We start from the raw sequence: 19,216 nt of genomic DNA, 5'->3' as shown, positions 1-19,216 counted from the left end.
TTGAGTCGTGTATCGCGGACCCAAACTTTTTTTTTTGAACGGACCCAAACTTGAAAGCCCAAAACATATCGACCCACCGAGCTCGTAGGAAAGAGTACCGTTCACTCAGGCTCAGCTCAGCTCACCGGGGGCCGTGTCCGCCGCGTCTCCCTCCCGCGCGGTCACCGGCGAACTCGCCGCGCGGCGGCGTTGCCTCCCTCCCCGGAACCACCAAGCAGTGTCGCGCAGGGTTCTCCTCCCCGATATCGCTCTTCTCCGTGCCCGATGCCGCCATAACCAAAACCCTAAAGCCCTGAACCCCCCGAAACAATCATATGGATGAGCTCGTGTCGGCGGCGCTGGAGGAGGTGTGCGCGCGCCTCGCGCCGGGGATCCACGTTGCGGACCTCTGGCCCGCGCTCCGCGGCGCGCTCGATGTCGCGGGCCTCCCGCTCGGCCCGCCCGTCAAGCGCGCCCTGTGGGCCCGCCTCCTCGCGCTCCACGTCGTCAATCTCGTGGGGGGGGATGGGGACGGGGCGCCCGTCCCGGCCGGTGACCCCGCGGAGAAGGACGTGGAGGAGGCCGAGCGGCGGGGCGTGCGGCTGGTGGCGAGCGCGGCGATCAGGGATAACTTCCTCGGGATGTATGAACGCAGGTTCGCGAAAACGGAGCTGAGTGCCGTTCAGAAGGCGACATTGGAGTGTGTTGCAGCAAGCAGGTGCGATCCGCCGTGGCTTTTGGGCAAATATTATTGTCACGCCTTTCATTTCAATTTCATTAATCAGTCTTGGAAGCTGGGTCATTTGCGATTTGCGAGCTCATAGTTTTAGGAATGGAAGATTTTTGAATATTAATTCACTTAATTTACCTGCCTACTCCTATGTGGTTACCCTACAAAGGATAATTTAAATATTTTTAAGCCACAGCAATTTGTTACCTTTCTACAGTCATACACACTACGTAGAAATTTCCTTCGAAGTTAAGTATGGATTATAGTATTTCTTTGCCATCTATATAGTAGTTTTTTTCCCCACAGTTGATGCTCATAGTTCCTTGTTTCTTTTCTTTCGGCTGGTCTCTGTTTGATTGATGGTAGTTTCATTTTGTTCACTTATATCCCTGTGCTTAGTTTTCAAATGGCCCAAGCCTGACTCAACGGAACATGAGCATCTTTATAGGGAGCCTAACATTTATATATGATGACTCAGAAATTGGAGTTGTTAACACTATGTGATATGTCTATGAACACTATCAGTTGTTTCATTAATCCGCAAATTAGCATAACTGACACCGTCCAACAGAATGGCTATATGCCTTTCTTGCATGTTTGTACTGTTTCCAATTTTTAATTTGTTCAAATAATGGGGTATGTTCATTGATTTTTTTTATCTTGCCTTTGACTATTTTGTTTGCAGTTTCTTACATATTTGCTTTTGTTGTAGGACTTCTGGTGTAACGCAGAATGATCTCTGCAAAATTTTTAAAATGAAAGGAAACAATTTCCATTTTATTGTAAAGAGTCTTGAATCACAGCGGTTAATTGTTAGACAATCAACTATCATAAAGATGAAAGACCATGGAGCTGATAGGGAAGATGCCTCACAGAATAAGCAGGTTATCAATACCAATTCGCTATATCTCTCTCGATATGCCAAAGACTTGAACATGACTTCACAACAAAGAATTGAGATTACAAAGCCAGAGCTACTACTGAGCAATGAAGAGACCAATGTAGATGCTTTGCAAGAAGATGGGACTTCTGGTGTTAACTCCAAGAATGATATATCTATTCATGATTATCTTCCAGCAATGAAAGCCATATGTGATAAACTTGAAGAAGCTAGCGGAAAGGTCAACTGCGCTCACATTTTTCTCATTTGAAGCTCTACTGGTATTTGCTTTTGATTTTCCAGTTTGCTGATTTGCATGATTATTTCCCCTAGGCTCTTGTTGTGTCAGATATAAAAGTCGATCTCGACTACAGAATGGCATATGGGCACAGAGCATGGAGAAATGTAAGCCTGCTTCAAATCACTTACGGAGTGTTTGGTTTGAGGAACCAAATTTTCCTATACATTTTCATCATCCCACTATTTTGAAGGGATAGCATCATTACTCATTTTATACTCGGCATTTGCTTATGAGGGATGAGGTGGTGTTGGGTGAATTAATTCAATTCCTCATACAAAACAAGTGGATTATGTTTGGATCGTTCATTCAACATTCTGCTCCTCAAACCAAACACGCCATTATTTTACATAATCTATGATGGACTGATGGTACTTCCCCTCGTTTTGTTACTAAGATGAACTATTCCTCTCAGGTATTGCATAGGCTAAGAGATGCACAACTTGTTGAAATATTTGATGCTCAAGTTGATGATAAGGTGATGTTCACCTTTCTTGCTGTTTTAAATTTTCACTTGCTATTTAATGCAACTTTCTACTTTTTGGGGTTCATTCTCTCAGTTCCTGGTGCTTCCTGTCAGGATTGAAATGTTTAAACCTTTAATTCGAAAATTGTTGGGCTTTTAGAAGTCTAATTCGTGATAGGATTTCCAGTAACTCGAGTATGGTTTACTAGCATGGTTCCGTACCCAGGCTTATATTCTACCTTAAACTTGCATATATTTTTGCACTGAAGAGGCAACAATCTGCAATTCCATTTCTGATTAAGCAAGATTTAAAGAGTACACAAGGTGAGACTTTGTGGATTTCAACCCAAATACGTGGAATGTTATACTAGAGACCTAAATGAGAGAGAAAGCACAATCTCACTCATCTTATCCACCCTCCGAGCTTGCTTCTTTGGCAACAACTACTTTCAGAGCTGCAACAAATCAGATGCAAGATATTGTTGATTAGCTGGCTAGGCTTATAATTACATAGATGATTCAGTCTGTACTGCACCATGCCTGCTTTAATATTTTTTCTGTTTCACATGCATTGTTAAGCAACAAGCTATAATATTATTTTCCTTTTTCAGGTCGTCCGCTGTTTGCGACTGCTGAAAAAATTTGATCCGAATGAGTTTCAGCCGAAAAGTACAGCATCAACTTACAAATTTGGCAAACAAGGTCAGGCCACTGATCAAGTTCTGGAACTTCCATTTGAGAACTGTATATATGATATGATCAGTGCCCAAGGGACAAAAGGCATAACACTTGTTGAGGTACTTCTCTTAAACCTTATATTGGCGCAACTCTGTATTATTTGTTTTTGATGATACGCTACACTCCTTAGCATCTATGGTGCTTCTGTTTACAGTGCTATTGTGTTTGCAACTCTGTGAAACTCTGTTTACAGTGCTATTCTCTTTACAGTCCTTAGCAACTCTGTATTATGTGTTTGCAGTGCTATTTTGTTTCGTTTCTAGTTATACATGTCACTTTACCTACTATTCTCTTTGATACTTGATTATGGTTACTGCCGAAAACCAAATTGAAGATATTCATTTTGCTTGGTTATGGACTTGTTTGAGCAATTGGTTATGTTATTTATAGACCTGGAAACAAGAATAATTTCCCATGCAAACATAGAGAAGGTCCTGGGGAGAGAAATAACATTCTTTGCTGACTCAGTATGCTTCCTAGTGAATAAAAAAGATCCATGAGCAAAAGCTCGTGTCTTGAACCCCACAATGTATTTATGATTATCAGTATATAGAGGAGCTTGAGTACACATCATTGTGTACAAATTGGTGCTTGCTTATGTCATCTGAGATGTGATGATATTTTTCTTATTTATCTTGAAATTTGTAAGACGTCTCATACAACTTCCCATTAGATTGGCAAACGTCTTGGACACAACAATTCCAAAAGGCTCCATAAACGAGTATCATCCATGCTCAAAAAGTTCAATCTAACTTGGGAAGCAGAAGTTCCAGACAAGACATCACAGTACCGAGTTTGGACTTCAAAAAACTTCTCACTCTACAAAGCTGGTACTGCTCTGCAAAATTTTGGGGCGCTGTCAGAAGATTGTGATGATTGTCCAGATTTGTGGTCCCTAGTTCCATTGAAAGAATTGGATTCTTCTAGCCCACATGGCAATTTATTCTTGCTTGAACAAGAGAGCCACGATGAACCAATTGAACATCATATCCAGAACGACCTTGATGCTTCTGCTAGAGTTTGTCAATTAGTTGAAGAAGGTAAACCTAGATTTGCATAAGTATCTGTTTGTTTTGTTATCTTCTGCGGTTAATATCTCTGGGATTGCCATGCTGCAATAAGAGATTTTATGCACCTAGAAAAGCCAAAATGACCTACAATTTGGAACGGAGGGAGTACTGATTAAAAGATGACATTCTTCGACTTTAAGATCACTAATAGATCCAGAGAGCTTTATGTTTTTTGATCCAAGGAAACTTAAAGTCTATATCTGATCAGATGCACCCATGGTTGAGCAATATGATCCATTTTAAATTCTTCATATCTTGTTTTCCCCCAATAGTCCTATTTAAAATTCCAAACATAACAAAGGTCGTGCTTTTTGGTAGGTTATTAGATTCACAAATCTAAAAGTTATTCAGCCAATCAGTAGTTATCTGTATCATTTTTCTTTCAAGTAATACTGTGTGTTGATTTTTGGAACTACTACTTCTCTTTAGTCTTTGTGTAATTTAGGTTCCAGACAACATGTTATTCAACTCAATGTAAGTGACACATGCTTTTGTCCTAGATAAAGTTGCTTTGGGTCAGAGGAAGAGGCGTCGGAGCCGTCCATTAACTTCTGATGATCAACGCCATAGAAGGATTCTGCACATGTTAAAGGTTGGTTCCCAAGTATTTGTCAATCAAGATTATTCGCATAAAAATTCTGTCTAATGCAACTGTGCTGTAATGTAGTTCTTCTATTTATGATAGTTCGATGTTGAATTTCATGGCATGTTATATATTCTATACTTTGTCCTCTATATTTGATGCACTGCCTGTTTCATATTTTAGTTGCAGGTGTATGCATACATCTGATGTGCTGGTCTTATTTATTTTATTATCATTTATTGTTATTGCTACTTATTTACCTTTAGTGTCCATAATTTGCAACTGCAGAAACAAGTTAGGTGATGGTTTTTTAATTTTTCGGGTGTGTTGCCCTTAATCCAGTATGTTTTATTAATTATTTCTTTTTTGGGGGTGTGGGGACAGTAGACTCTTATGATTCAAGATAAATTGCCCTGTTTCTTTTTGCATATGGCATGGTGATATGTTGCCGACAATTGCTCTAGTGTTTTATATTTTTCTTCCAAATAAACCTATTTTGACTGCTCTATATCATTACGTTTCTTCTGAGAAGGTTTAAGGGAGTGCATATTTATGACCATGAATATTTTTGTGGTCATCATGAGACAGATCCTAACCCTATTGATTATTGTCTTTGATGAATTTCCACATGCATTCTTGCCCTTGTTGCCGTAGGCAATACTATGTCCAACCGTAAATATATGATGTTTAAAAAGTTTTGCAGCCAAGCATCCAACTTCCATAAACTAATTAAATAAACTGTATGATTTGGTCTTTTGTAAATGGTGTTATTAGATTCATCATAAAATATTTCTAACAATATAACAATTTTACAATTCTACTATCGTTTTCATATAATATATATTTAAAGTTGCATATTGGAGGCCACCTGATATATTTTCAAACTTGAGGGAGTGATAGTGACTACTTAGATAATTCTCTTTTATCGTTTTTGTTTCCGATGAGCAGCTTTCTGTTTCCTATGTTTCCTTTTTGTGAGCTCATCTTCATGTTAGTCCTTGGTGTGCCTTTAGCATGTCTAATCACATTTAATCATTATGTTTGCCTTCTTTTGGGCCCTTGCAGAAGAAGAAATTTGTACTAAAGGTGGAGTTACATAAATGGTTAGAGCGGCTTGAAAAGAAGGACGGAAAAATAATGGACAGGAAGACATTGACTCGCACATTGAATAAGCTTCAGAAAGAGGGAAGTTGTAAATGTATCAAAGTTAGTGTTCCTTTGGTCACAAATTATACTCGCAGTCGTCTCATTGATGTAGTACTGCATTCTTCTGTTGGAGAATTGTCACCAGAACTTGTGGATCAATTTAGGATCAGGCAAAGGAACTTTGATACTGAATCTCGTGCAGTTGCAGCAGCTAAAGTGAAGCAAAATCAACATATGACTGCCATACCTGGTCTGAGGATTTCACGCAGAGTTAATGTTTATAAACCATTACTACTAGAAGCTATGTATGCTAATGGATTCATTAATGCAAAGATGATTCGGGCAAAGCTTTTGCATAAATTTCTGTGGGCATATGTCAATGCTTCTCCAGATTGGTGCAGTGCGTTTGGTTGTGCCAAAGAAGGCCATTATGATAAGGGCTTTAATCAATCATACCTGTTATTTTCAATGGAAGCAGCTACAAAAGAAATGCCTCTTGAACTCTTTCTACAAGTTGTTGGATCATCAAAGAAGATTGATAACATGATAACTTGGTGTAGGCTTGGAAAAACACTTTCAGAAATTCCTACCGAGGAATACAACCAGCTCATGGATACCCATGCCAAGGGCCGACTCTCACGTTTAATAAATATTTTAGACAAGCTCAAGGTAATGCACTTGGTGTTCTTTTCTAATATTTGCAGTTAACCTTATGATAATCTACAATCTTAGGCATTATCCTAAAAACTTTTACCAAGCACAAACCTGAAATGCTACTCATTCTGTACATGCTAATACTCGCTACATATGTAAGATTGTCAGTACTTTTACATTGTTCAATACTTAATTGCATAGGTGACTAGGGTGCAGCAGACTGATGAACACTTCTATGTGTTTGACAGTTGGTTCAGTTTGCAAAAGAATTCGTAGAAGATGCTGGTGTACCTTCAGATGCCATTCCTACACATTCGATGGAGCTCAGGCCTTACATTGAAGAACCTATACCAAGAATTCTTTCATCGTCCCAACTGAACAATCATCGAAAAATTCGGCATGATTTTGTGCTTTTAAAGCAGGAGTACGTCGATGCCTATTGGGAAACATTGGAGTGCTGTTATTTGACAGCTGGCTTGGCTGAGCCGTTGAGTGCCTTCCCTGGCTGTTCTGTTCCTGAGGTTTGTCGCATCTGTTGTACATCATTGATGCATAGGCCTATTACCTAATACTCTCCCTCCATTCTGAATAAATGTATTTTTTTTTGAAACTATACAGCGGGGGAGACCCCCACTGTGGTAAGATATATTAGTAAGCAAAGAAAAAATACTGTACACGGACAAGTGTCCAAAGGGAACCATAGCGCCCAAAAAAGAAAAAACCCTCCGGAAGGCCTCAAAGAAAGCTAAGAGCTAGGGCTAAATCTGTACATTGTTGACCCAGTTAAGGAAGGTCTGCCTTTTGCTTTCCTTGATTCTATGAGCTTGAAGTCTAGCCTCATCTATAAAATTAGACTTCCAGTCTTGGACTGCTGGTCTCTTCCCTTCAAAGATGAGATTATTCCTTTGTTTCCAAATGTGCCAAGTGGCAATTATGAAAACCTCCATGAAGAACCAGTGATGGAATTCCTGTTGGTCTCTCTTCAACATTTGGAAGAAGCCAAAATTTCTTCCCTATTCAATGCCAATGGCTTGCCAGCAGGATCTGTTAAAGTTATATGAGAAAAAGATACGAAAGGCAGTCTCCTCCATATTGTGTGTGCATAGGATGCATTTCTAATTGTTGTCTTCAATGTTGAAATGCCTCCTCTTTAGAAGGTTTCTGGTATTCAGTCTATCCATGAGTAGAAGCCATGAGAAGGTTCTGAGTTTGTTACTACATCTTGACTTCCAGATCCATAAGAAAGGTGATGGAGGTCTAATGTTTTTGTAGGGTAGGTTGTAGAATTGTTTAGATGAGTAATTGTTGGATCCCCACACATAGTGCCAACAGTCCTTTTCATTTTCTTACTTGTAGTCCCTGGATGATTTCCTGTAACTCTTGGAACTCTTGAAGAATAAATGTACTTAGAACCTGAATGCTTAAACTCCTCAACTTTGACAGCTAATATATAGATAACTATTTAGATTGGCAACTATGAAAAGAAAGACTCAACCAGAGGAGAGACGTACCTCTGATTTTTGTCTTAAAAACCTCAGCTTCAAACCGGGGCTGGTTACAAGGGGTTTCATCAACCCCCTGGAGTTCAATGCTCTACTGTTGCTCCGCGAGAAGCTTTGGTTAGATTGGCAACTATGATGCAGTTGGCATGAGAAGTGTTTCATGAATTTTTTATATATTTAACTTGCATATCACCATAAACACTTCATAGCCAAAATGGCTTATTGGAGGCTGTCATGTCCAAAGCGTTAGCTTTGTACTTGTCATTCTCATTTAATCCCTATCTGTGCTTAGAAAAAAAACTTATGTTTTTATCAAATTTTGACTTCTTTATGTTGTCTGGACGAATTGCATAGTGCTGCTTGTTTCCACTTAACATATGTTTCATTAATCATTATCTTCATATTCTGCATTTATATGAAATGTTCTCCTTTCTTCCTTCTGATATAGTTTCAACTGAACTATGCATGTTTGTTATGGGGTTGGATCTGAGATCATAATTGTGCTCGATGGGATAATGTAGCCTCATCTCCCTGGAGCCATGGTGGAGGAGAACAGTACAAGGGAAAATGTTACCGAAGGGACATAGAGAAGAGATAGGAAGTTAACTTCTTAGTTGATTTATTTGCGGGCCACCAGCACCGCTCCTTACATAGGGAAGGCCAGCTGCAACAAACCAATCTTAACAAAGAAACTCTTATCCCAACAAACCAATCTCATGTTACTGAACCTGACTCATAAGCAAATAGCCAGCATCCTAATCTAACCAGCTTACTCAGCTTGAGCCAAGCTAGCCTTCTTGTGGTGCCTAGCTTAAGTGCAGTCCCACGTAACAGTATTTGCATTTAATTTAAATGGACGACTCTTGTCTCTATCTTTGCTAGTTCACAGCCTCGCGCTTCTGCCATCAGGGTTTGTTTCAGTACCTTACATGTCTGCTGCTGCTGTTGCTTTTAATTGATAAGTCATTTTTCATGACCAACTGCTGCAGTGCTGTTGCCAAAAATCTCACTACTGTTAGCCCTATTCGAAACACTAATTTCCAGGACCTCGATACTCGTATCATATTTGCTCTATTTCTTGTCTGTACCTTTTGACTATATATATAGGCAGCTCTGCAGCTGCAAGCATATTCATCGTTTGTTATTTGTCAGAGTCGTTCTACTATCTATTACTGAACCTCATTACACTCACTGTGAAACAATACTAGCTGGAAGTGGCTAGTTTATAAGCTGTCTCTTTGATCAGAGCTTTTATTTACATTGTAATTGGATACTTCTGTTCCATGTAGGTTTCTCATCCTCGTTCATGGAGTTCACTTAGAGTCATGACTACTGAACAACGACTGGAATTGCAACAGCGTATTATGAATGTCAGCGAGAAGGGGAAAATTCCTTTTAAAGATTGTGTTAGAATAGCAAGGGAATTGAATCTCTCTGTAGAGCAGGTATGTGTAATGTGTTTGAGATCTTCCCCATTTTCATTTAGTGATCTGAAGTACTATAATTATTTGATCACATTTTGCATTTCTGTATTTCTTTAATCAAACTATGAAAGTTTTGTGTGCTGATTTGATGGTTTCTTCATGATATGAAAATGGACACCTGCAAGATTCAGAAGCCATAGGATAAAAAAGAGAAAAACCAGGTTCATCTGTGCTGCAGTTATGCCTTTTCTAGTCAAGCGCTCTTTTTAGCAATATGTGTAAGTCAACCGGGCAGACAAACCAAGGGGATAGCAAATATGGAAAAAATTTAAAGCTACTCCTTCCATGTTCTTACTTCTCATTTTGGATTTGGAGTTTTGGACAATGCGTCCAGCTTGTCTTTGACCATTACTTTTCCTGAGAACTTGTTATAAAAGATATTGAAAATAGAATTGGCACGAAGTATTTTTCATGACAAATCTACTAATACTATATGTGATAAATTTTAATACTTATTGGTATATTGGAGGTCAAAAGTTTGACTGCACACATTCGTAGACGACATCTATTTGAGCATGGTGTTAATTGGGCATGGAACAAGCCACCAAAATTCTCTTACAGCAAAGTAGGAGTCGAGAGTGGAAGTATTGCAATAACCAAATCTTTGATTTCCTTGACTAACAAACATTGTGCCAGACATTGTGACAGGACGCTTCACAAGGAAACAGACAAATAACGCGAGACAGAGGGTGTGCTACTTTGTATTATTTGGTTGATTGTATCATTATTCTGTTCTCTCCCTTTTAGATGCTTCCCTACTTTCTCATGTCGTGGGGTTGTGATGGACAAGGGGGCATCTTATCTGACGCATTTGTACAATGCATGCTGCAGAAGGTTGAGAGGGAAGATGGTATATTTAGCGAAACAGTTCCTGCCACAACCTACAACGTAGGGAGAGATAGGCTGGGTAAGGGACAAGGGCATAGGGATACATGGTGAAACCTCCTCTATGCCCTGGTCAAGTGAACAACTTGCAACAAGAACTTATCTGTGCTTGGTTTAATTAGTAGATAACAACTCAGTGCTACAGATGATAGAATAGATAACTGGGAAGAAAAGAAAAAAAATCTAATTGCAACATTGCTGGAACAATTGGACACAAATTGCAAAAGTTCCTAACAATTTATGGGCTGCTTCGAACTTGTGAGCGTGCTGGCAAAGCTGCCTTGCATATCTCTCACTCTGCCTCTCAGGCATCAGAGTTAGGTCCAGTAGTGCACATCGCATGACAAAGGAATTGTTTTCACTATGATTGATTTGTTATATTTATCAATCTTTCCCTACTGATTGGCATTTTTATCTGTTTATTCCGTACATGGTTCCTTTCAGTGTACTGATCAACATGATTGGTTTCTTATGTAGGTGCTTCGCCTTTCATATGAAAGGCAATCTCGGCTTCGTGAACAGCCCAGCATTACTGCTAAACAAAAGCAGCAAAAAGTTAGTTCTAGATTAACTTCCGAGAAAAGAAAGAGATCTGCTGATGAGATCACGCAGAAGTTTTTTAAACGAAAAGTACAAGCAAGTGGATCTGTCGAACAAATACCGGACCGGTCTACTCTTGATGAGGAAGTACCAGAGACAATCTCTTCATCACCCACTGACCAAACAAACCGAAGTGATCAGCCGGTGTCCAGAACTAGCAGTAGTTCCACAAACCATGCAGATGAAGATAAGGAAAGCAGTCCAGTGATCAGTCGATCTACTATCCTAAGAAAAAGCTGCATGAGAAGTAAAAGATTCTTGTGGACGTATGAATCTGATAGGTATTTTTTTCTATTCTGGTTTCAAATTGATTTCTGAATCTCAATACTGGAGTTAAAGGTTATGCGTGATAGTCCTGATTGTTTATTATTATTATTTGCAGAAAATTGCTGATGATATACATTAGAATGCGTGCAATACTTGGAGCAAGATATTATCGTGTAGCTTGGAACTCTCTCTCTGATCTTCCAGCTCCACCAAATACATGTCGTAGAAGGATGGCAATACTATTGAAGGGAAACGAAAACATAAGAGGAGCTGTGATGTGTATATGTAATCTTCTTGGGAAACGTTATGCTAGATACCTTGAAAAGGAAAGGAGATCGAAAAAGAGAAGATTACTTCCCCAGATTTCAAAAAGTAGTAATGAAACTAATTTGGATTCAGATTCTGAGCAATTCAATTGGGATGACTTCGAAGTTCCGGAAATAAAGAGTGCACTTAATGAAGTCCTTGAATTAATTCGGACAGAAAAAGTGGACCAGACCAAGAGAGTTGGGGCCAAGAATGAAAAGAACAATAATAATGATAGTGATGTCACAAAGGACACAAGAAGTTCGCAGGAACTATTGGTAAGTAATTTCTACATTCAAGATCAACTGCCAAAATATATATAATGATTTTCCACTTTAGAATAATCATTTTAATAATGATTTTCCACTTCAGAATAATCAGACTACACGAGGTAAAACCAAAACTACAGTTCCAGAAAGTGGGTTCTGTGATCAGGAAAAAATGTGCAGACATTCAAATGAAGTCCAACCAAGTGAAAGCATGGACATTCACTGCAAACCTCAAGAAAAAATCATTAAGGACCACAGAAATAAGATTATTGAAAGAGGTTTACGGGAATCCTTGCCCGTTGCAAATGCATTGGAGCTTTTGAAGTTAGTATTCCTCAGCAGATCATCAGGATCAGACGTACAAGCTTCACTAGCAGCAACCCTGCAGCTTTATTCAGAGAGTGAGATTTTTACTGCAGTTTCCCTTCTGAAAGAAAAAAATTTCTTGGTTAGTATTTGTGAACTCATGTTTCCTTTGGTATATTTGTTCTTCAGTATGCTGTGCCCAACTTAGATACTTTGATTTGCATTAGGGGTATGTGTGGTGTATGACCCAGGTGAGCCTTATGCTCTTCCAAAACTTGAGGTCCCGCGCGATGCCAAGGTATAGGCAAAATTTGAGTGTTTGGTTTGTAGCCATACCATACCAATTTGCGGGCAATGCTAAAACTGGTAGAGAAAGTAGTGTTTGGATCGTAGCCATGCCAAAGAGAGATCTTGTAACCACATGCTATTTAATTTTTTTCTCGCCAAAATATAGCCAAGTGGGCTCTTGTTTTGTAGATTTTATTACAAAGAATATTATGATGCAAACAGATCGTAAATCAATTATATCCTTCATAAGATGAATTCGTTTCAAGTGTAATAATCCAAAACTTAAAAAGTTTATGCAACCAACCAGAATAGCAGAACCTGCCACATCACCCACGAGAGCTCCACAGGCTGCGCAGCAAAAAGCTCGCCATGATCTCTGCCTGCATTTTTAGCATTGTTTGCGCTGCCAAATTTTCCATGGTAACACCAAACTTGGTGCCAATCCAAATTCCAAACAGCGGTCAGTATGTTTTAGTAATAGCAAACTTTGCCAAGGTTTTGGTTGGCTCTGAACCAAACAGCCCCTAGTTTATGCAGAATGACAAATAGATGGCTACATGCTAAACTGAGAATACATATTCAAAGGTAAGCTTGATTTGATACCCAGACAGTCTTTTCTTGTTTTATCTTGCAGTGAACCGTGATCTAAGTTAGGTTTTCTCAGTGCCCACACTTGGGTACCAACATACATTTATGCTCTTATTGTAGTTTACTATGGCTTTTATTTTCCTTATTGTATAAACAGTTGAACCACTTTGAAGAACCTTCTAAGGATTTCTTAGTTAGTTCTGAAAGGATCATAAATTTTTTCTATTTAACACTTTGTTCGTGCTATTTGAGATAATATTATGAAGGATATGGAACATTTAATTCTTATTACCTAGTCAAATAGTGCGCTACTTTTGTAAAGTATGATGACTCGCAATTTAAAGCCCCAGTTACTCATGAACTGCCATTCATGTTTTTCCCCCATTTCACAGGTTACTGGGAGTGGTGGGAAGCCATACACCCTTTCTTCAAAATTCTTAACCAATGCTTGTATTTCACCCTTCCCATTTGGTTCAGGGAAAAAGGCTTCTGAATTTTCTAATTGGCTTATAGCGCAGCAAAAGAATGCTACAGACAACGGAGTTTATCTGTATCCAGATATACAATGTGGAGAAATCGTTCATCTTTTCTCCCTGGTTTTGTCGGGAAAGCTGTTCGTTTCACCTTTCTTGCCTAGTGAAGGAGTTGGCGAGGCTGAGGAGCCTAACAGCTCTAGTCCTCTAGTCGTAGACACCAGCGGATTGGTTGACAGCACTCAGAAGCGCAAGGCTGATACAATGAAACAAAAAAGTGGAAAGGCTAAGAAACACAAACCTTTGCCAAAGATAGAAAGTGACTTTTGCTACCGCCGGGAGAAAGGATTCCCTGCTATCCAAGTTGGTCTAGATCTTGAGAGAATTCAAACAAGCAATAACATGCAAGAATTACATGATAAAGAATGCCTTGTTTTTACTTCAAGCAGGGCCATGAGTAACAAGGATGGTGATTTGCATGCAGAAAGACGCATCATGCCATCATTTTCAAATCACTCAAGTACATATAGGCATTTATTGTCTGAATCTCAGTTGGAAGACTCTTATAGTGGATGGCCATGGGATGCTATGAAAAATTATGTGGAAGAGTTACCATCAGTATCAGATCACCAAAATGAATCGTTCACATGGTCTTCTGATCTGTTCAGGAATGCATTTTGTGTTATTCATAAAGCTGGCGAACAAGGAGTTACTTGGAAAGAATTGTCACAGGCACTGCATCCATTAGGTACTTAATATGCTTACGCGCAAAGATTTTCCATAGTTTCTTAATAACAGCCATTGTTACAGTCTTTTGTTCTTAACTGTGCAGCCATGCAATTTGTCTATAGAATTGTTGATACGCTCAAGAGATTTCAGCTGGCCATTAAGGTAAAGCGGTAACATTAAGTATATATTAGTCCTGTAGGTGTTATTTAAATGCTACTGTTGTTTCCTCTGGTTATAAATGCATTATAAGCATGCTACAATCTATTCGTGCTGCTTTCTTGTCATTTTTTTTTCTTTATTCACTTGTCCTCCATTAGCTAATGGGTGGGATTCATTCAATTGCTTCATAGGTCAATGCATATGATGGTGTTCAGATCGTGGACTCGTTGCATTTGTCAAAGTATCATATAGCCACACTTGCAGAATGCAATCCTTGCAGCTGCTCAGGTCCTCCAACTTCTCAAGTTGTGGATAATGGAGACCCCAAAAATCTACTGAAAGAGAAGCATACCATACCTATTAATTTTCATGGGCCTATAAAAATGCTTGGTGATGGGCACACGGTGACCGTAATCAATGTTCAAAGCAAGTTGAGCTCACCTCATATTTACAGCAAAAATCCTGGGGATGAGGAAAGGCTATCTACTTCAAGAGAAGACAATAAGGAGAGTAGTTGCTATCATGATTGCGAAGGGCATATTTATCAGCCTATATTACCATGGATAAATGGTGATGGTAGCACTAATAGCACTGTCTATGAAGGTTTAAGTCGCCGGGTTATTGGTTATGTCATGCACTATCCTGGAGTAATGGAGGTATGCTTGCTTTTTTTTATGCCTTTTTTTTTCAACAGGAAACTGGTGTTTTGCTTGCTCGTGTATGCTGCAATAAGTTTTCCATTACATTGTATGACATTCCTAGCCACAATATCCTTTATTTAGGAAGAATTTATGTATGTAGTATCTAGGAAGACACCAGGTAAGTTTTAAACTATCTAGGAGTGTACATGTTCGATATTTGAATTTGCATACATCAAATTCAGTCCTGAGTTTTAAATTTAGGATATCAAATCAAGTTCCAGACATGTTACTAGCACCTTTGGAATTATTCCATTTTAACATATGTGATGTTTGAATATCTGGAATACTGAAAATCGCTAGGCCTGCTAATGGGTTGAAACCCGCCCCAACCCGCAATAATTAACTCATTCACCCACCCCACCCCGCTCCATAATTCTATTGTCTAAACGCAACCCAACCCGCCCCACCAATTGATATAACCCATGGGTTTGGTATATGAACCTATGAGTTTATATAAACCTCGTGCTCACATCTTAAAATTTTAGAGAAATTGACTGAAATTTGTTGCAGATGAATCAATTTGACAGTCCGCTACTTTGTGTAAGGTAGTGCGGTTGGACTTATATGTAGCCCCCGCGTCAAGAGTTGGACCCTAAAGCTAAAACCTCGCGTTCACACCTTAAAATTTTAGAGAAATTGACTGAAATTTGTTGCAGATGAATCAGTTGGACAGTCCCCTACTTTGTGCAAGGTAGTGCGGCTGGACTTATATGTGGGCCCCACATCAAGAGCTAGACCCTAAAACTAAAACCTCACGTTCACACCTTAAAATTTTAGAGAAATTGATCGAAATTTGCTGGAGGTGAATCAGTTTGATAGTCCGCTATTTGTGCAAGGTAGTGCGGCTGGACTTATATGTGGGCCCCACATCAAGAGCCGGACCCTAAAACTAAAACCTCGCGTTCACACCTTAAAATTTTAGAGAAATTGATCAAAATTTGCTGGAGATGAATCAGTTTGACAGTCCGCTGCTTTGTGCAAAGTACTGTGACTAAATCCACATATGGATCCGACGTCAAGAGCCGAAACTTGAAACTTAAACCTATGAGTGAAACCCATACGAACTCAAACAAAAAGAGAACCACTTCCAACCCACCCCAACCCGCATTTGCGATATACCCAACCCGCCCCAACCCATTAGATACAAAACCCATTTTAACCCATTCAAACACACCCGCGTCACAACCCGCCCCATAAAACCCATTTCAACCTGCCCCATTAGCAGGCCTAAAAATCGCTTTAGCTGTGAGAATCTGATGGGAGTACTCTACACATATTTTGGAAACCAGTAAAAGTAAAAGAACTAACATAATGCTTAAGGTTCAGAGATGGAGTAGTTAGCTGCAGCCCCACTTTTTTTCCCCTTTCATATAGTACTTGGTATTTGGTACCTCATCAGTTTGAGAGTGCTACTAATCTTCTACCACTTTATTTGTTGACCAATACTAGGCAGCACACGTGTTCTCCATCCTTTGCTGTGCTTAGGGATCATTATTTAGTTCAATTTTCTTATTTAGTTGCACAAATAACCCCTCCATTTAGACGAAAGGTGATGTTTTGGACATGGACATGGTTTAAAACATCAACTTTGACCAAATAAAATTATGAAATAAGAAAGTATTTCCAGTTTGTATCTATACATGCTATTTTCATATGACATCTTAATACAAATGAAGATGTCTTGACTTAAATTTAGAACTGGTATATTGCATGGTCTTGAAAGAGTCACTTTTGTGATGAAGAGCATTTTGGTCACACAGTATAAAGATGGTGTTCCCTTGGTAAATATCATTTGCTCAAAGTTGACAAATATCTGTGGATGGGAGATTGTAGACGTCTTATCTTTGCATGCTCATACATGGACCATGTGCACCATGTTTTAGTTCTTAATATGTTGACTTCAGTAGGTACAAATCGTAATGTAAGCCGCTGGACATTTTGAAATTATGTACCTTGTACTCCCTTTTCCATTGGACAGTGCTCCAGTAAGCTTGTGCATCATCCTGAAAACCTTGGCTCCATTGTTATAAGATTTTCCGGTGATGCATGTAAATGTGTACAACTCAATTATAGATACTTGTCATGTGATATAACTCGTTTGTCTTCATCAGGTTATCCTTTCTATGTTGCCACTGATAAAAACGACTTATTCCCAAAACATTCTTAAATTAATGTTCCATTATTCAATTTTTAAAAATAAAATAAAGCATTTGTTGTTTTCGCCATTGTTTAATTTAACGGTTCTAATTGTGTGCTTTGCTCTTATTGTGTTATAGGAAGATATTATCCATCGGATGGATGTATTGAATCCTCAGGTATCTGCTTAATTTTGTCTCTCCTGTACTTTCTTTTGTACTGGTCTTGCAGAAGAGATGCCAACCAAATTTCATCAGATAGAAGAAAGGCCAAATACAACCATGTTCTGAGCCGCTGGGGTGCTGCTTTCTTGCTTGATTAGCTTTGCATTGCTTTATTGCAGACTTGCCGGACCCTGTTGGAGAAGTTGATACTTGATGGGCACCTTAACGTTCGGGTGTTCGAAGAACCTGTGCCTACAGCTCCGACCATGCTGCAGGGCCTGTTCAAGCAAGACCCCCGTAAAGAAGCATCCAAGTGTAGAAAGCGCTTCTTCGCTAATCCAATGAGCACATCCCTGCTGTAAGAGGCAATGGGCTTGTTCTAAATTCACAATCGTGAGGGGATCATGGTACGGAATGCAGGAATGCTTAAATGCTACCCTCTCCGGAAGTTCTATCAATAGTGCTTATCAAACTGGGCCATCGCTTTGTTCATTGCTCAGGCCGGTGTGTCATTTCCTCCAGGGCCTGGCAATTAGCATAGTCGCGCCGTAGGTGACTGGGCCATCGCTCTGTACGAATACTGCAGCCACCGAGTCTTTATGTTAGCATCCCGTTTCTCTGGTGCGGAAGACACAGGAGAATCATCATGCCTAACGTCACTCCTCACTATGAAAATTGAGAGGCGATGCGTCTGCTCAATCAGAAGTGAGACTCTGATGTTAGTGTGCACTATCGAAGGATATAATCCTTTGGGATTGCTTTAGAACGCCGGCGTGCTGGCGTGAACCGAAGTATTTTGGTTGTCGTTTTCCATCCCTAGGAACGATGACGATGATCGAGTCAGGGTGCTACCACCTTGCCGACTGCACTTAGACCTGATTGATTCATTGATAGTAACCTCTGTAATTCTCGCTGCTTTGGTCGTTTTCGACACTTGCAGAGCATCTACAAAGCGGAAGACCACCGACCTGATTCATCCTCCCTAATCCCTCCCATGCTAAATTTGGGAACCATCACTATTAGGTCAACTTTCACCACTTATAACGACGGCAATGGTGTTTATGTTTCTGCTATCTGTTTCAGCATCTTGCTCGATGGATAACTCTGATTTGTACGCTGTGGTCTGCAACTGCAAGCTTGAAATGTTGAGCTCTACATGTTTCATGTTTGGCCATAATACTGACGATCTGATCGGTGCTTGCACAAGTAGTTGAGTTGATGACAGAAGGCTGAGAAGGACCACGGAGAAATAATCAAACGTGGAGGTAGATTGTCGCGGGAGTACCGGGGCATACGATACAATCCTTTTGGCTCAAACTTGTCCGCCACATAACACGGCAATAGAAGAGCCAGATGGTGAAGTGCTCCCTATTGTTAAGGTTATTCTATCACAGGGTATTATAAGTTCCACGCAAACGATCTTCACTCGAGTTGGATAAAATCCAGGGGTCTGCAAAGTGTACGTGTATGGCTTGAGATTGTCATCACGGATCAACCAAGCTGTAAAAGTGGCCAAATGAACAAGGACAGTTATGCGTCTAACAATGAAAGCAACTACTCAGAGGATCTTAGAATATGGCTACGACTTCTTCTTCCCTAGCTACACAGGCACGACAACCTTTAAGAGCAAGTATATTGCTACATGTTAGTAGTCTCATAGATCGTCTTATACAATGACACATGTGATTTTTTATGATGTGGAGGAGAGAGAGTGAGGAGAGAGAAAGAGATCATTGTTTCATGAAACAACCGCCTCATGAGCTAAATTTTAGGACTACGAGACAACTCAACAAACATTGTACGAGTTGTTGTTAC

At 39.7% G+C, this 19,216-nt stretch overlaps 1 protein-coding gene across 2 annotated transcripts; it reads left to right on the top strand.

Moving 5' to 3' along the window:
* Window positions 1–84: 84 nt before the first annotated feature.
* LOC117863376 (uncharacterized) lies at window positions 85–18,030 on the top strand. Of its 2 annotated transcripts, none has more exons than XM_034747061.2 (18): window positions 85–697; window positions 1,422–1,830; window positions 1,923–1,994; window positions 2,303–2,365; window positions 2,965–3,150; window positions 3,765–4,131; window positions 4,668–4,753; window positions 5,810–6,559; window positions 6,793–7,065; window positions 9,336–9,491; window positions 10,893–11,296; window positions 11,398–11,866; window positions 11,961–12,305; window positions 13,432–14,260; window positions 14,345–14,403; window positions 14,592–15,056; window positions 17,378–17,416; window positions 17,581–18,030. In XM_034747061.2, the coding sequence occupies exons 1-18, from the start codon at window positions 315–317 to the stop codon at window positions 17,761–17,763; spliced, it is 5,538 nt and encodes a 1,845-aa protein (XP_034602952.1). In that variant the 5' UTR covers window positions 85–314; the 3' UTR covers window positions 17,764–18,030. The 2 variants fall into 2 exon arrangements, with proteins under 2 accessions (XP_034602952.1, XP_034602943.1); XM_034747052.2 differs by having other exon boundaries at window positions 4,662–4,753.
* The last annotated feature ends 1,186 nt before the right edge of the window (window positions 18,031–19,216 follow it).

Source organism: Setaria viridis, chromosome 1 (genome assembly GCF_005286985.2).
Source record: "Setaria viridis chromosome 1, Setaria_viridis_v4.0, whole genome shotgun sequence".
In the NCBI taxonomy this organism is placed as follows: domain Eukaryota; kingdom Viridiplantae; phylum Streptophyta; class Magnoliopsida; order Poales; family Poaceae; genus Setaria; species Setaria viridis.
This window is presented reverse-complemented; position numbering and strand designations above follow the sequence as displayed.

Excerpts from the sequence above, each read along its gene's own strand:
- LOC117863376 (XM_034747052.2), top strand. The coding sequence starts at position 315 with ATGGATGAGCTCGTGTCGGCGGCGCTGGAGGAGGTGTGCGCGCGCCTC. Across the intron at positions 4,754-5,809 it reads GGATTCTGCACATGTTAAAG|AAGAAGAAATTTGTACTAAA; the intron begins GTTGGTTCCCAA and ends GGGCCCTTGCAG. Across the intron at positions 11,867-11,960 it reads GAAGTTCGCAGGAACTATTG|AATAATCAGACTACACGAGG; the intron begins GTAAGTAATTTC and ends TTTCCACTTCAG.